The sequence below is a fragment of the Enoplosus armatus genome, chromosome 19 (assembly GCF_043641665.1).
Source record: "Enoplosus armatus isolate fEnoArm2 chromosome 19, fEnoArm2.hap1, whole genome shotgun sequence".
In the NCBI taxonomy this organism is placed as follows: domain Eukaryota; kingdom Metazoa; phylum Chordata; class Actinopteri; order Centrarchiformes; family Enoplosidae; genus Enoplosus; species Enoplosus armatus.
Genome location: NC_092198.1, coordinates 3019478 through 3033912, shown reverse-complemented (window position 1 = coordinate 3033912; position 14435 = coordinate 3019478). Strand labels below are relative to the sequence as shown.

Genomic DNA, 14435 nt, shown 5'->3' with positions numbered 1-14435 from the left:
ATATCAGCTGAGGATTGGACAGATGTGGGTGTTTACCAGGCAGGGGGCTGTGTTGTTGTAACTATTAATGTGTTTAAACGCTTATCAGATGCCAAAACACTGCAGAACAGTTTGTAATACGGACAGGATTTTACAACTCTGGAAAGTTATCATCAACCAACTATTTGCCTATCTTTCGTCAAGTCACTCACGAGGTAAACCATAGTAATACAGCGCTAACGGTACGAAGTTATCTACCAGGAGTGTGTGTTTGCATGGATTTGATTGACAAATGCAGTGCATTGCCAGGTGACACAGCGTTAAGTCAGGTTCAACTTCTTTTTTTGCCAGACAACCGTGCGTTGTTTTGCTGCAGCCCCCTGCATTGGCACCTCTGCTGCGCTGACAAACTCGCTCCCATTGAAATGAATGGGAGGGCCGTGTCTTTCTTGCAGGGCAGTCTGAATGTTCATGTATATGTTACAAAACTGTACTTTGTGGATCATATTTCATTGTCACACCAGTACCTGAAACAATGCAGCCTGTGCATTTTTTTAATGCAGGGGTATTTTCGGTCTGAATGCCAGTGAACGCCTCATTCACACATACTGATTTAAAGAGGCAGGCTTTCTCTTGTCACTCCTGAACTGAATTTTTATACTCAGCTGTATGTATTATATCAGAGCACAACAAAGCTGTTCACCTCCCGAGGGATGTCTTTCCACGCATCATTTTTCTACATCGTAGAAACTTGGAAAACCAATCAAACTGTGCAAGATTGGTTGTTGTCACACGTGTCGGAGGATATTTGCATAAAGTTGAACACTTCCCAACTTCCACCAGCGACAGACTAACAACCAAAGTTGTAGCAGTCAAAACCCCCTTGATTTCAATGGGAGAAGATAATCATCTTCTAATCCACACCATCTCCGCTCCAACCTGACAACCTGTTGTAGCTGAGGGAAATGAATAATGAGTGTGGCAGATATCTTTGATTATGGAATGACCTCTGTTTTGTTGCAGGGTGTGTGAGCTGTTACAAAGCGGAGCAGTGATGAACAAGAGTTACCAGCCCCACGAAGGCCACATCCCCTACCTGCTGCAGCTCTTCATAGACTACAATCTGTACGGCATGAACCTGGTTAACTTGGGGGCTGTCAAGTTCCGCAGGAGCCCGAACAAAGGTACCAGCTCACAACACCGTAACCAAATCATAAACACACATTGTTAATTAAATCTGACATTTGCCCTCACCCCCTACTTGCTCTCTTTTTGGGGCAGTTCTTAGGTTACACTTATCTGCAGGTGTGCCCCCCCTGTGCTGTCGAGCAAGTGGCCTACTTCTGCTGTCACAGGGGACGCTCTGCTGTGTTTTGTCTCTGCTGGACAGTGTGGGCTTAGCCAGGTTTCCTCCTGCTCTCTGCATTGTTCCCCCTGGCTCAGCGGGGACAGAGAGCAGGCCAAGGAAGGCTGCCATGCCTTGTGTCATATCGAATTAGTCCTGGTCTCACCTCAGCACCAGGATGCCTCTGTTGTCTTTTTTTAAAGCTCTCTCAGTTTTCATCTCTAATGTAAAGCTCTAGCTTCTCTTCACATGCTTTTGTCTTGGTGGTCTGTACTTGGTACTTGCTAACTCTGGCCTCTTTGCATATCTTTCTCTATTGGACACAGCCTCCTGAAAATCACCCAGGAAGCTTCTACAGAAACAGGAGATTGTTTAACAAAAAAAAAAAAGCTGAATCCAAAGGTGTGAGGACAGAACAAGAAAAAGCAAGCAGATGCTAGGTGTCGGTAGCAGGCACTTTGCAGTCTCAAGGCTCTCTCTCTCTCTTGTGTTTGCCTGAGCTCCTTGGCTCCTTGAGTGTCGATACAGAGACACACAGAAGAACTGCGTTTTCTCCAGGTTTTACCTTCAAACATTCACCAGGCTGATGCATCGCAAAAGTTGCAATACATACATTTGTAAGAATGTAATAGAAAATTGGTAATACTTGTCAGGCTATCTAATTTTAGCAACTCTTTACCCCAGCTTGTTTTGGTCTCCACCAACTCCCCGAGGGCAAGTATCTGGCAGTTTAGCTGCTAAAAGGTCCACCATGTATGTAGACTTGCTAGCCATTAACCTTGTCTGCCCTTTGGTGCTGGACAGGAAGCTTACAGTTGGTTTATCAGAGCTTTTTCCACTAAAACAGCTGCTTGGTGTACCTGGAAACTAGTTTACTGATAGCAGGGAGAGTTAACTAAAATATTGAAGTTGTAAACCATAAAACGAAAACAATGAGCTGAAAGAAGTTAAAACATTCGTAGAGCTGGTGGGTGATGATTTTCTATGCTACGTGCAACTCCTTTTACAATACACATCTGATCCATTGTTCATTTAAAAATACTGATTGTTGCAGCTTTAAAGCAAGACTATGTCACTTTCTTCTTCCTCTCACAAATGAAATGTTGAATTCATCACAAGCTACAGCTTTACTTGGTCTGGTATGACCAGTAGCTTATGTTGGCTAAAGTTAGAAAACTGTACATAGATATTGGTGTATAACTGACATTACTGACTTAATGATTCCTCTCTTGAGCTACTGTTACACTATTATTTAGTAAGCCCCAGCATTCGTTAATATGTTTAATAATTGTGTACTGACTCTTGAAAAGTGGGGACACAGGGTTTGCTCTTCAGGCAGTGACCCCAGCACTCACTGGGCCTCACAGTGGGAGTGGCAGGCTGAGGGTTTCCTCCTCTGATCTTGGATGACCCTCACGGACTCTGCTTCCCCCTGATGGAGCCTAAATCCCTGATTGCACACTGTGTTTGATCACAGTTTGGTCCTAATCTCAGACCCGAACCTCCGCTCATCATTCCTGATCAGACCTCTCCCCCAACACTCCCAGAGGGCATCCTGCCCACCAGGGCCGCCTTCACACGTGAGGGCATTACAGAGCACCGGAAATTCAGGACAGAAAATTCCACACTTTCATTTAATGAAGTTCTTTTTTTCAAAATCCTCGCGCTTGACTCTCCTCCGACAAAAGCAGGGTTCATGTTTGATCCACCTCTACACTGACGCAATCAATGGAAAGAGGGCTCCAAAGCCCTGTACAACAAAGAAACTAAAATACCCCAATAATAGGTACACCTGTTTACACTTTCCTCCTCCCCTCAAGCTCAAACTTGAAAGCAAGTTCTTAATCTGGGATCAAGTGGAAGAATGATAAAAGGGGCTGGACTGGTAAAATGGGCCAGTTTAAGATGAATAGAAGCCTTAATCTGTTTTTGAGGTCCACTACACAGCTTGAACACTCACCTCCAAAACAGTTAAAGAGTCAAAACCACTAGATTGTTCTGGTATCTGGCAGAATGTATCTGTGAAAAAGCCAATGGGATTCTTCCACGGTCGCATTACTTCAACGTCACCACCACTAAGCTTAACTAGATAGATAGATGTAGAGTATAAACACAACGAGGCTGTAAGACTCATAAAACCTGAATTCAGGAGTGGGGTATTTACTGACGTATTTTATGTCGTAGAACAAAACCATATTTCAGGCATCGAACCAAAAACCCATTCAAGAAACCTATTGACTTCAAGACGAGGGAACTGAAAGTGTAAAAAATGCTAACTCATTTCCGGGTTTTAGGACTCATTCCTGCAGCACTCTATAGCAAACACATTGGATGAGATCCATCCACTGGGAAGAGGTCAAAGGTCATCCACCAGGAGTCCGTGGAGTAATCTCTTGTCATGTGATGACACCTGGAGCATGTCAGTTATAAAGAAGCAGATTTTCGCTGCTGAGGGTGGTTGAAAGCTCCTGAAAAGGCTAGTATGTGGATTTTGAGTAGGGAATTGTTCATCTTATCTCATTCATTCATTCATTCATTGCAGATGATGAAATAATCACACTGATATTTGCCACACATTCATATATGTTTAACATTTCTGTGTGAAAAGCAAGGGATAATTGATGATTGTTCTTTTTTCTGCCCTACTGCAGTCTTCTCACCAGAAAATGAAGATTTATTTCTTCCGGCTGGTTGGCGGCTTCTTTCAGAGCTTACAGTGCCGTACTCTACTGTGTGCCTCTGTGTGTTTTGTAGGAGATGCGACAGCGGTCCCAGACAGGCAAACTCCCAGCAGTCATCCCAGCATCAGTCCCTGGAAGAGCCCCTGCACCTCCAAGCTCAACGACAGCACCCTGGGGGGCACCTTTGTCCGCTGGGAGGAGAACGCCATACCCTGGTGAGTCCCACCTGCATAGCCTCTGCTGCATTAGCTCTTACTGTAAGGGAACGTCCTGACTACAAAAAAGCTGACCGCAGGGATTTCTCTTTCTGAATACTCCTCATTCTGCAAGAGACAGTCCTCTTTTCATAGTTTGTCTCTGCCCCATCTCTCTCTTTGTCAAACGGATTAAATGCTATATGTCCAAAAATAAGTCCTTCAGCACATGATCCATTGTATTTATAATCCACTTTGAAACCATGAAATATTTTGTCAACCAATGACCCCGTCATTTGTTTTGTCAATTTTTTTATTCTCATTTTGGAAGTCATCTGTTTTTTTCCTCTTATGTCGTTATTCCAATCATTTATCTTCTTTTTGTAAGCATTTCCACCTGTAATAGATGCCTCATGTCACCAGCAAACATGACACACATGTTTTGGTCTTGTCCTCGTCCACAAGGTCTCTGGACAGCTATTGTCAAACACCTTGCTGAAGCTTTAAACACAGTGCTGACACCGTGTGTCGAAATAGCCATTTTTGGAGTTTTATTAGGTCATCAAGTAATTAAAGGAAGGAAAGGAAGGACAGTATTGCCTTTGCGTCCTTATTAGCACGCAGAAGAATATTGTTGGATACATCAAAAATAATGTTTTAGCCAGTAGTGATGAACTGCCTGTTTCTTTCTGTCTGCCTGCAGCTCCCTAGTCCTGGATGAGGTGGAGAAGCAGAGCACCTGTGAGCTGGAGGTTGATGCTGTGGCTGTTGACGTCCTCAACCGCCTGGAAATTGAAAGTAAGATAACTCAGGACAACATATTGTAGCCCTCTAGACTAGAGTCCCAAGACAGGGGGGCAGAAAGAAAGGTGAAAGGTCGTCTGCTGAAACATCAGTGCTTAAGGTGCAGCACTTTTAGAGGGCTGATGGAACACATCTGCTCAGAGCACCACCCTCTGACACATCAAATCCATTAGCAGCCCTAAACATAAACACTGTGCAGCTGACCTAACACCTCCCGTCGCAGGGGAGCAGAGAGAGGAAGAGATTAACCGAGATGAGGGAATATTATATATGAGGGATATTTCACTGAATGTAACAAGCAGATGGCGTTATCTGACAAAGCCATGCACACCCGGAATAGATGCTTCTGTTCTGTTCTGCATATTTCTGCTTAAATCTCAGGATTTACTGAATGCGTCTTTAGTGAACATTCAAAGGTTTTATACATCTGGATTTGTTTTATTTGAGGCTGTGGGGGAAAGAGAAAAGCCCATCATTGAACTTGCCATGGTGAAAAGAAACACTTGGATCAGAAGAGGAAGAGGAGTCACCACATGCTGATAACAAAGCTAAAGCATGTTTTTCTTTTGGCTATCTCCTCCCCAACTGGGATGCCAAAGATATGTCCTTTTTTCTGGCTTCGGGTTGGAAAATCATCTTTGTCCACAGAGTCAAACAAACCATGCTCAAACAGCAAGTTTTAAGACATAACTCACAAGTCACAGGTATTGTATCTTTTGCCTTTTCTATCCCTTCTGTAGAAGCCAATCACAGACCAGCTGTGCTGGTAAACACAAGGGTGCAGTTTACTGCTGACGCACATGGTTTCTTGGTATTAAAGTCAAACATTGCTCCAGCGGGTGAATTCTCTCTGGTATTTTTTTTTTAATTTTTGTGCAGCTTTAAAAGAGCAGTTCAGTCCACATGGCCTCGGGTTACCCCAGCAGAGCCAGTTTTTGATGTTGCATTAAAGACAGTACTTGTACTTGCATGCAGGCTGTAAGTACGCAGCGAGTCCTTATGATTTAGATCAGGCTGGACGCAGAAGCATAAACCACAACAAGCATCTGTCTTAGAGTGAAGAAAGGAGAGGAGAGGCCACTCCAGGGAAGGCAGTGCTTGTGTTCTGACTCATACTTTTCCATCTGCTCTATAACATTGTATAAAAAGTGCGCTGTTGAAAATAGAACTACAGTATGTATGGGTTGAGTTTTATGGTGTAAATCTGGCATCGCTTTGATTCGTCAGTTCTGCTTGACATAAAAAGAGAGAGGTTTTTTTTGTGGGTTAAAAACTAAAATAAAGTATGATGGAATTGTTAGCTGACGCACTGTGCTGTGACCCTCCTCTGTGTCCAGATCAGATTGGCAGGAACCCTGGCCTTCAGGCCATCTGGGAGGACGAGAAGCAGAGGAGGAGGGAGAAGAACCAGGCCTCCCAGATAGAAACTCCTGAGTCACAAGGTGAGCAGATCCACGGAGGAAACTCTCTGTTCACGTCCTTCACACATTAATAGTAAACTGTACTGAACATGGTGGCAGAAGAAACTCTTTTGCTGTCAGAAATGTTGGCATTGAATTGTAAAGGTGGGAGCAACCAACACAATTGCTTTTAATTTAATGGATAGCACGATATTCTATAATTTTGTTACTGTCAGACAAATTCCACAACAAACTTAGTTCGTCTCTCAATGCTTTCTGACTTCCCCAAGCTCATTGGTTCCTTTTGAAGACGTAAATTTTGGGTTACAAATGGTGTACAAATATATGTTTCATTTTTACTACATTACATTTTTACCGCGCATTCATACACACTTAGTGCTCTTGTGAGTATTTGGGGCAGCAGGACGGTGTGTGTGTGTGTGATTGAGTCATAATAAATTACAGTGTGTGTGTCACCCAGTGCAACAGTCTTTTTATGGGATTTGTTGACAATAAGAAAAGTACAGAATATCACTAGACTTATCCTTTTGAAGAATAATTCTGGATTATTATACTAAAGTCTTATTTGCACAGTTTTGGCCATCGATAATACTAACATGGGAACGTGGCAACATTTCTAAAAAGAAGTCAGATGCAAGAAAGAAACCAGATGGGTTTTAAACAAACTTTTTTTTAAGATAGGCGAACTTATTTGAAAGAGTTTAGACTTTGCTGCAATTTACATGAGAAAACTACTTGATCTCCTTCTGTATAACTTGAAGGGGCCTTGTAGAGTTGTTATAAAGCCCAAAATCCCTACGACTCTGAAATGTCTCAATGTAATAATAAAGGCTGTGCAAAAGTGGTTCTGGATGGAATGTAAAGATTTTATTCATTTTATTATTAACCAAATTGCACCGTAATATGTCATCATGTTTAGCTCCTTGTTAGCTAGCTATGCCTTTTAGTTTTGTTGCTGAGCCTTATTCCAGTGCAAGACAGCATTCGAGTTTTCCATTACCTACACAATTCAGAGTATCATCAGTCTTAGAGCTGTCCGTGTGATTGGTGACACAACTTTGTCTTCTAACCACAAACAAGAACTTTAATCTCACACACACACACACACACACACACAGATAAATAATCCCAGGCTAATCTGATGTGTTGTGATGAAATGTGTTTGCTTTTACGTGTGCAGGCCTACATTCAGGGTTCCAAGGTCTGAAAAGTGCAGAGAGAGGAAATGAAAATGTCCAGGTCTCTTACATAGATTACAGTTTGTACAGAAAATACCACAAGTTTAGAAAGATTCTGTTGTTCAGTGTTGATATATAGAATTACAACCAGTCCTGTTTTACTGTTGTGACTAAAGCAATATAAATCCACGAGCAGCAAAAGTACCTAGCCACTACTAGCATACTTAACAGCAATTACAGACCAAAATGTTTTAATTGTAGCTAAGAATTTGAGGTCTGGAAAAGCTCAGTTTCCAGGAATGTTGAACGCACCATTTAAAATAGTTTGTCTGATGTTTTCCAGATCGTGGGTTTGTCACCTCGACAGAGAGCGAGAAGATCTTCATGAAGAGGATCATGCAGAATCTGAAGGAGAACGAGTTTGACGTGTAAGTTCCTCGTCCTTCCTCTGATCTGTTGTCGTGGTGACGGTTGTCCCATTTCCCACCAGGAAAGCCAGAGTAGCTGGCAAGAAGCTGGGATTTATGGAAGAGAGAAACAAGATGCTTCCAATCACATTAGTGAGACACGTTTCCCACAGTCCCCAGACATTCATCACAGGTTTCTCTCATCTTTGGTTCTTTTGTATTGAACTGTAATGAAGTCTTTGCATGTCCTCAGTTTCCCTGTGCCTCTCAGCTTCATGTCTGTGTCTTTGTCCGCCTCCTCTCAGGGCAGAGAGGGAGGGAGTGAAATATGGGGTTGGAAGACATTGGAAGGAGGGATGGAGAAAGTGAAGTAAGAACAGATGTAGCAAAGGGGGGAGGGGGGGGGCAGAACGGGTGCAGTGTGTAGAGAAGGTGCGGGGGTGGGGGGGTTACACACCCCTCCCTCCCCACTCCCACAATGTACAGGCAGAAAGTATTTCCTGTTATAAATAAAAGTACAGTTGGCCCGGCAGCCGTGCGTGCCTCTGCATCACATCCAGATGGCTTCTATTCACTAAGCTCTGGTATCAGACAGGAACAGGGGAGGGGGAGGTGGGGGGGGGCATTTCGGTGTAGAGTGATGGAACACACACACAGAGAGAGAGTTTGCTCTCAGCTCTCCCACTGCCTGGCTGTCTCAGTCACTCTCTCTGTTGATACTCACACTCAGTCACAGTTCCTTTCTATTGGCTTCTCCTTACTCTATTATGTACGCTGCTGTTGCCGCTGCATTCTCAAGGTCTCACTCTGCACTGCAGGCTTTGTTGGAAAATTCTAATTTCTTTTCACTTTCACCCCCCCCCCTTTTTTCCTTGCATGTTTTCAGTCTTTCCCTCGTTCACAGAAACATGTTTAGTGCTATTTGGGTTGGGGTGCACTGATAATCGATCAAAAAAATTAAGAACAGTTATCAGGTGAAAACAAGCAACATATAAACTGTGAAAGTTGTATTTGAACAAACGTATCGTCCTGGTTTTATTACATGCATGTAATAAACCTCAGTCTTCGTTTTCCTATTCCTTACTCTCAGTCTAGTCCACCCTGCCCTTCACATAATGCTGTGGTAAATATGGATGTCTTCTAAAGAACTCCAGATTCGCTTCTGAAACCTGGTTGGTGGATCCATTTTGCCTCCCTGTCACTACCCTCAAGCTCACTGTCCTGTCTATCCGAGGGAAAAGACCCCAACCAATCAATTCAGTGTATATGTCGGCCAATAAGTAGTAAGAAATAGCAGTACAGAGTCACCATTACATAGTTTGACCATCAGAGAGCCCTGGCTGGTTGATTTTTACACTGTAAAATATCCTGCTTGGTCACAACAAATCTAATGGATCTGTAACAAAACAAACAAACAAACCATCAGCCGATATATATAGCAGATTTTTTTAAACTCCAGTTGGGCTAAAACAAAGCAATGCCTAGTTACGACTCTGTCTACCACCAGAAGGTGAATTTCTGCATGACTTTGAGAGGCCTGGAGAGGTAAAATGGCAACTTAACATGAACAGGGTTTTGTATGGCAGAAATATGTTTTGTCGTCTGTCCACAATCATCTTGCGACCACCTCAGATTTATCTTGCGACATTTTTATCATAATACGTCTGCATCATCGAGCAGGGTGTTGTCCTAACAAGTAGCCTAACTGCATAATGTTGCATTTCGGCAGCAAATGGGAAATTTTGGATTCAGAGTCATGCACATGCTTGTATTTTTTCCAACAAGTTGTCTTAATTTAAGATGATGTAAATAGTCAGATGAACTCCAACGCAACATCATACTCACTGAAGTCATTCATCAGATGTAACATGTAAAATTATAATATTTATAAGTAGGCGAGTGTGGGGCTCAACAAGACTTACCTCAGTGCAATGATATGCTGTAGAAGGTTATCTTCCCTTTTTCTCTTTTTCATCTTCTATCTGCTCCATCATTCAAACTCAACAGTAAAGGCAGCGAGAGGGGGGGTGGGGGTGGGGGGGGCGTGGCTTGGTAGTGAAATGTGTTAATCGCCGCAGTAATCTCCAGACGCCTGCCAGGCTCCCTCCCTAGTCGCCTCTAAAGTCGTTAGCTAGCAGACTAATTAAGAGACAGCCAGACAGCGGCACGTGCACGTGGACTCTCTGGAGCCCTTTCCTCATACGGCCCCGGCAGCACAAAGTCTCTGAATGTCAATGAGACTGCAGTGAAAATCTCTCTTGCTGTCATCCTAACCTCAGACGCCGGAATAGCAGCAAGACGCCGGTTGATAAAAACGTGCCATGTTTTCAGCATTCATCGACCTCTAAACATCATTCATCATTTAACAGGCTTGCCACCAGGTTGGATTTATCATTTAGAGTAAGAAGCCTTTAGCGCATTCATCATTTAAAGTGAGTGAAAGGGTGGTCATGTGGCTGTGGCTTGTTTATCCTCCACCAGTGCTGTGTTTCTTATCTGGGCGTTGAATCAGTAGCTTTAGGGCATTTCAGGACATTTTGATATTCAGTTTCTCCTTTTGTGGGATTTAAACCTGCGACCTCTTGGGTACAAGGCTCTAATCTTCAAGCCTCTGCTGTTTAATCAGATGTGAAAAACCTTCTTCCAGGCTTTGGATCACTTCAGGAGTAGCACCTGAAATGGAATTATTTAGTTTTTTTTTACGACCATTCCTGTGAAATGTGTTCCATTCGCGAGCAGCAGCAGCCGCCTGTTGGGTCTACATTTCAATATTTCAGAGTCACTAAGTGGTGAGTTGCTAAGCGATGCAGTGGGGCAACATGGGTAAGGGATAGGCAGATTGTAGCTGAGAGCAATCTGGAGGGATACAAAGCCCAAGTTGGCTGCCTGCCTGTTTTCCATTCATATTCCCTCTCCAACACACAGACACACACCACTTAGCTGCACACAAACCCATATGCTCACACACACACACACACACTTACCAGACAAGAGACACTCCGCACACACACTTACACAGCACCTCTGTGTACACATACACACAGTGTAAACAGAGCACTTCCCCTGATTAAGACCCACAGCAAAGAGATGCTAATACAACATGACTGCAAGAGGGCAGATACCAGAGGGGCTTCTGCTTTGTGATTCAGGTAGCAGCCAAGCTGACAGCACTGCTGACGCTCATATTCATTTAAAATGGGAAAATTAGTACATCATTTCCTTGCAGATGTAATGCACGGGAGTACAAGTGATCTCAAGTTCAAGTTCTTGTTAAACTGCTTGCTTGTCTTAGCGCAATTACTGTTGGGGAACTAATATGACGGGACATCTTTTTATCAATTAATCAAAGTTTGTGTTTTCTGTAATGCCATACAGAATCTTTGACCCTTAGGACCTCCTTAAAGAAGATGATGTGTATGTGTAATCATGTAATTTCATGATACAAAAATGGTCTTTCCCTGCTCAGGACACAAGGTTCGTCTGTTGGTGAGGACCAAGAGGATTTTCCTGGTGAACTTACTCTCCATTCTGATCCCCTGACCCCTGAGGGACCGCCGTGTACCCCTGCTAATGCTGTGGCAGTGCACAGGGACTCGCAGCCAGGTGAGGACAGTCTACTTACAGGGGATGCATGAACTCTATTTTAGTGTGTTGGAGAGTTTACCAAGAAAAATCCCATGAAGGGAAATGTGGCAGGGAATCTTAAGTGTTCTCCTGAACACACTCCCATAAAGTAAGTTCAGGTATTTGTAATGAAAACATCTTCTTTTCTATGTAATATTTTATAAATCAGAAAGCAACTTGATAGCACAGTTATTTTCAATGATAGCTGAACTTGAAGCGCGTTTGTTTCCAACCTCTTAATGTTGCCCTGGTTCTGGGACTGTGTGGTTGGCAGGAAAGGTAGCTGGTGAGAGTGACATTTGTTTTCTGTCTCACTATTGCTTCCACTGTGTCAGGGGTTCAAAATGTGACACTGTGTGATTAGCATTAGCCTAATCTGCAGGCACACTCTCTGCCAAGGCGAGCAGGAGCATAGAAGCTGCCAGGGACAGCAGTGGCACACACATTGACCTCATGCTGCACCATAGTGTCACCGCTGAACCTCTCTTTTTAGATTATCTCAATCAACGTCTGCCTGACGTGTAAAGTGTGATGCTAACAGCACTCTTGTCTCCCTGCCGCCTCCGCTGTCCAAGACTCTGTGAGGAGCAGTGGTAAAATCCCAGAGGAGGCCGTCGTTGATGAGGAGGCCATCTTGAGTCTCCTGGAGAACAGTCAGACCTTCCTCCCGCTCTCCCAGACATCCAACCACTCGCCCCTGTTAGGTATGGCGTCCATTGAGATCCACACAAAGCTCCGGTCTGCTCACCTTTTCTTTCCTTCTTTGTGTTTAAAACTTTATGTTTATTATGTATTTATGTGAAATCCTCTTAATATCATAAGTAAGCTTATTTGTTTTCCATGATCCAACATATTTTTGTTACTGTCTCTGTCCTGATTGTCCTTGTTTTCTCTCAGCTTTCATTCTATTAGCAGCCTTTTTGTCTCTTGTATGGCGTCTTTATTCCTGCCCGAATGTTGTTACTTGACTTGTATAAAGACATTTAAAGATTTTTTTTTACTTTTTAGATAAAATCACACTAGAATCTGTTACTGTTATAACTCAACATTAATTCAAAATCAAAATAGAGACTGTACCTTTATGATACAGCATTTTATTTTATTTTTTTTACATTTCTCATTAAATGGCTAGCAGTAGGCGGTCTCTGGGGTTGCATGAATCTCCTTCATGAGGTAAATGCATTGAAAGTGAAGTTATTAAGTTATTAAGAGCCATGGAGTTGATCCATTGTGGACATAAAGTATGGGCTCTTTTTTGGCAAACAAAATAGCTCAAGTTATCCTGCTATGGCTATGCCAAAAGCCCAGAAATAAAGAGTGTAAAAACCAACCAGGGTTAATTCAAATCAAAGCTATAAATTGACTTGATTCATTTGGGGCCGCTCTTAAAGTTGTTGCTTGCAGCTAATTGATGTAATGTTAAATGCTTTGTTTTTGCTGTGTGTGCAGACAGCAGCCAAGACCACGCCATCATTGATCTGCTGGCAGGCCTGGAGGATGATGGTTTCTGCAGGACCCCCGTTAGGCAGAATTCCCAGTCCCAGTCACTTCCCGGTGCCAGGAGCTACCACTGCAACAGTGACGAGGAGGAGGCAGAGCCAGAGCTGGACAAGGAAGAGGCCGAGCTCAGCGTGATAATGTCACAGCGGTGGGACAACGAGCATCCGGAGAACTCATCCTTACCAAGGCAAGTTTGTCTCTGAAGGCTGAATATACACATTAGCTCAAACCTCAAGCAAATTAAAAAGACATCTTTGTACAGAACAATGTAAAGCAGGGCAGACACAGTTCGAGTTAAATAATCATAATTTCTGCATGGCTAAAACCTACGTCTTATATGCTCACACTATACAGATTGATCTCAGTTGGTTTTGTCTATTGACAATTCCAACAAGATGGCTGCATCTTCAAAAATATTGACAAAAACGAGAATATCAGTGATACCCAAAGCAAGACAAACAATCTGGACCTGCAGATTTCTGGTAAGATGTAAGCAAACTGAGCGACCTGTTTTGCAGCCAAGTTCAGATTTATTTTTTGCTACAGTCAGCCACACACGTGAAAAACTATTTATAACGGATCTCCTGACAGCAGCGTGCAGGAGATCGGATGGCGGGAGTGCTTAAACTTCAAGACAGCTGACCACAATTTCGGACATGCCAGAAATCCATCCGATTGTCCAACTGCCAGGTTATTGATTGTATGGGCAAGTGATTTGACATCACAATCCCTCTAAACTTTTATGTCAAACAACAGCTGATCTGGCAGAATCTATAGTAAATCTTGTCGTCTGTGGCGTCAGTCTCTGCCCAGCTTAAGGAGGAGTTATGTAAATTACAAATAATACAAACATACAGGTAAATTTGGTATATGGTAAAAGTACAAGTTTCACTATCCCCATTCTTTGTGCTTAAGTACGAACTCGAGCGAGCAGACACTACACACAGTCAGATGAAGGTCGTCCACGGTGAGCTGTGACTGTGCATTGTTTAATCAGTATTTCTATCATCCCTGTGTTTGCAGGCCCGGCGTGAAGGAGCCAGAGGACGGCTTCAGCGAGGAGCAGCAGGAGTCCTCTGACGAAGACATGGAGTGGAGTGGGAACAACTCTCTGTTCGCCAACCTGTCCATCCCCCAGCTTGACGGGGCCGCAGACGAGAGCAGCGGTGAGTCACCACGCTGAGACGTGCTGAGAAATCACTTAAATGTCAGTTTGCTTTGACGCTTATCTTGCGTCCACTACTGATTCATGTTCCGTCAAGGATATCAGAAGACAGATCTGACAGCAGTTGCACAATAACA

General features: G+C 43.3%; 1 protein-coding gene across 1 annotated transcript in view; it reads left to right on the top strand.

The window, feature by feature from the left end:
- rev3l (REV3 like, DNA directed polymerase zeta catalytic subunit) overlaps positions 1-14435 on the top strand; it is a 62776-nt gene that overhangs the window by 27680 nt on the left and 20661 nt on the right. The window contains exons 4-12 of the mRNA XM_070925726.1: positions 1003-1163; positions 4079-4220; positions 4903-4997; positions 6341-6445; positions 7946-8030; positions 11476-11612; positions 12209-12337; positions 13083-13320; positions 14157-14299. Coding sequence (XP_070781827.1) covers positions 1003-1163; positions 4079-4220; positions 4903-4997; positions 6341-6445; positions 7946-8030; positions 11476-11612; positions 12209-12337; positions 13083-13320; positions 14157-14299 — 1235 coding nt within the window. The remainder of the gene's footprint in view (positions 1-1002; positions 1164-4078; positions 4221-4902; positions 4998-6340; positions 6446-7945; positions 8031-11475; positions 11613-12208; positions 12338-13082; positions 13321-14156; positions 14300-14435) is intronic.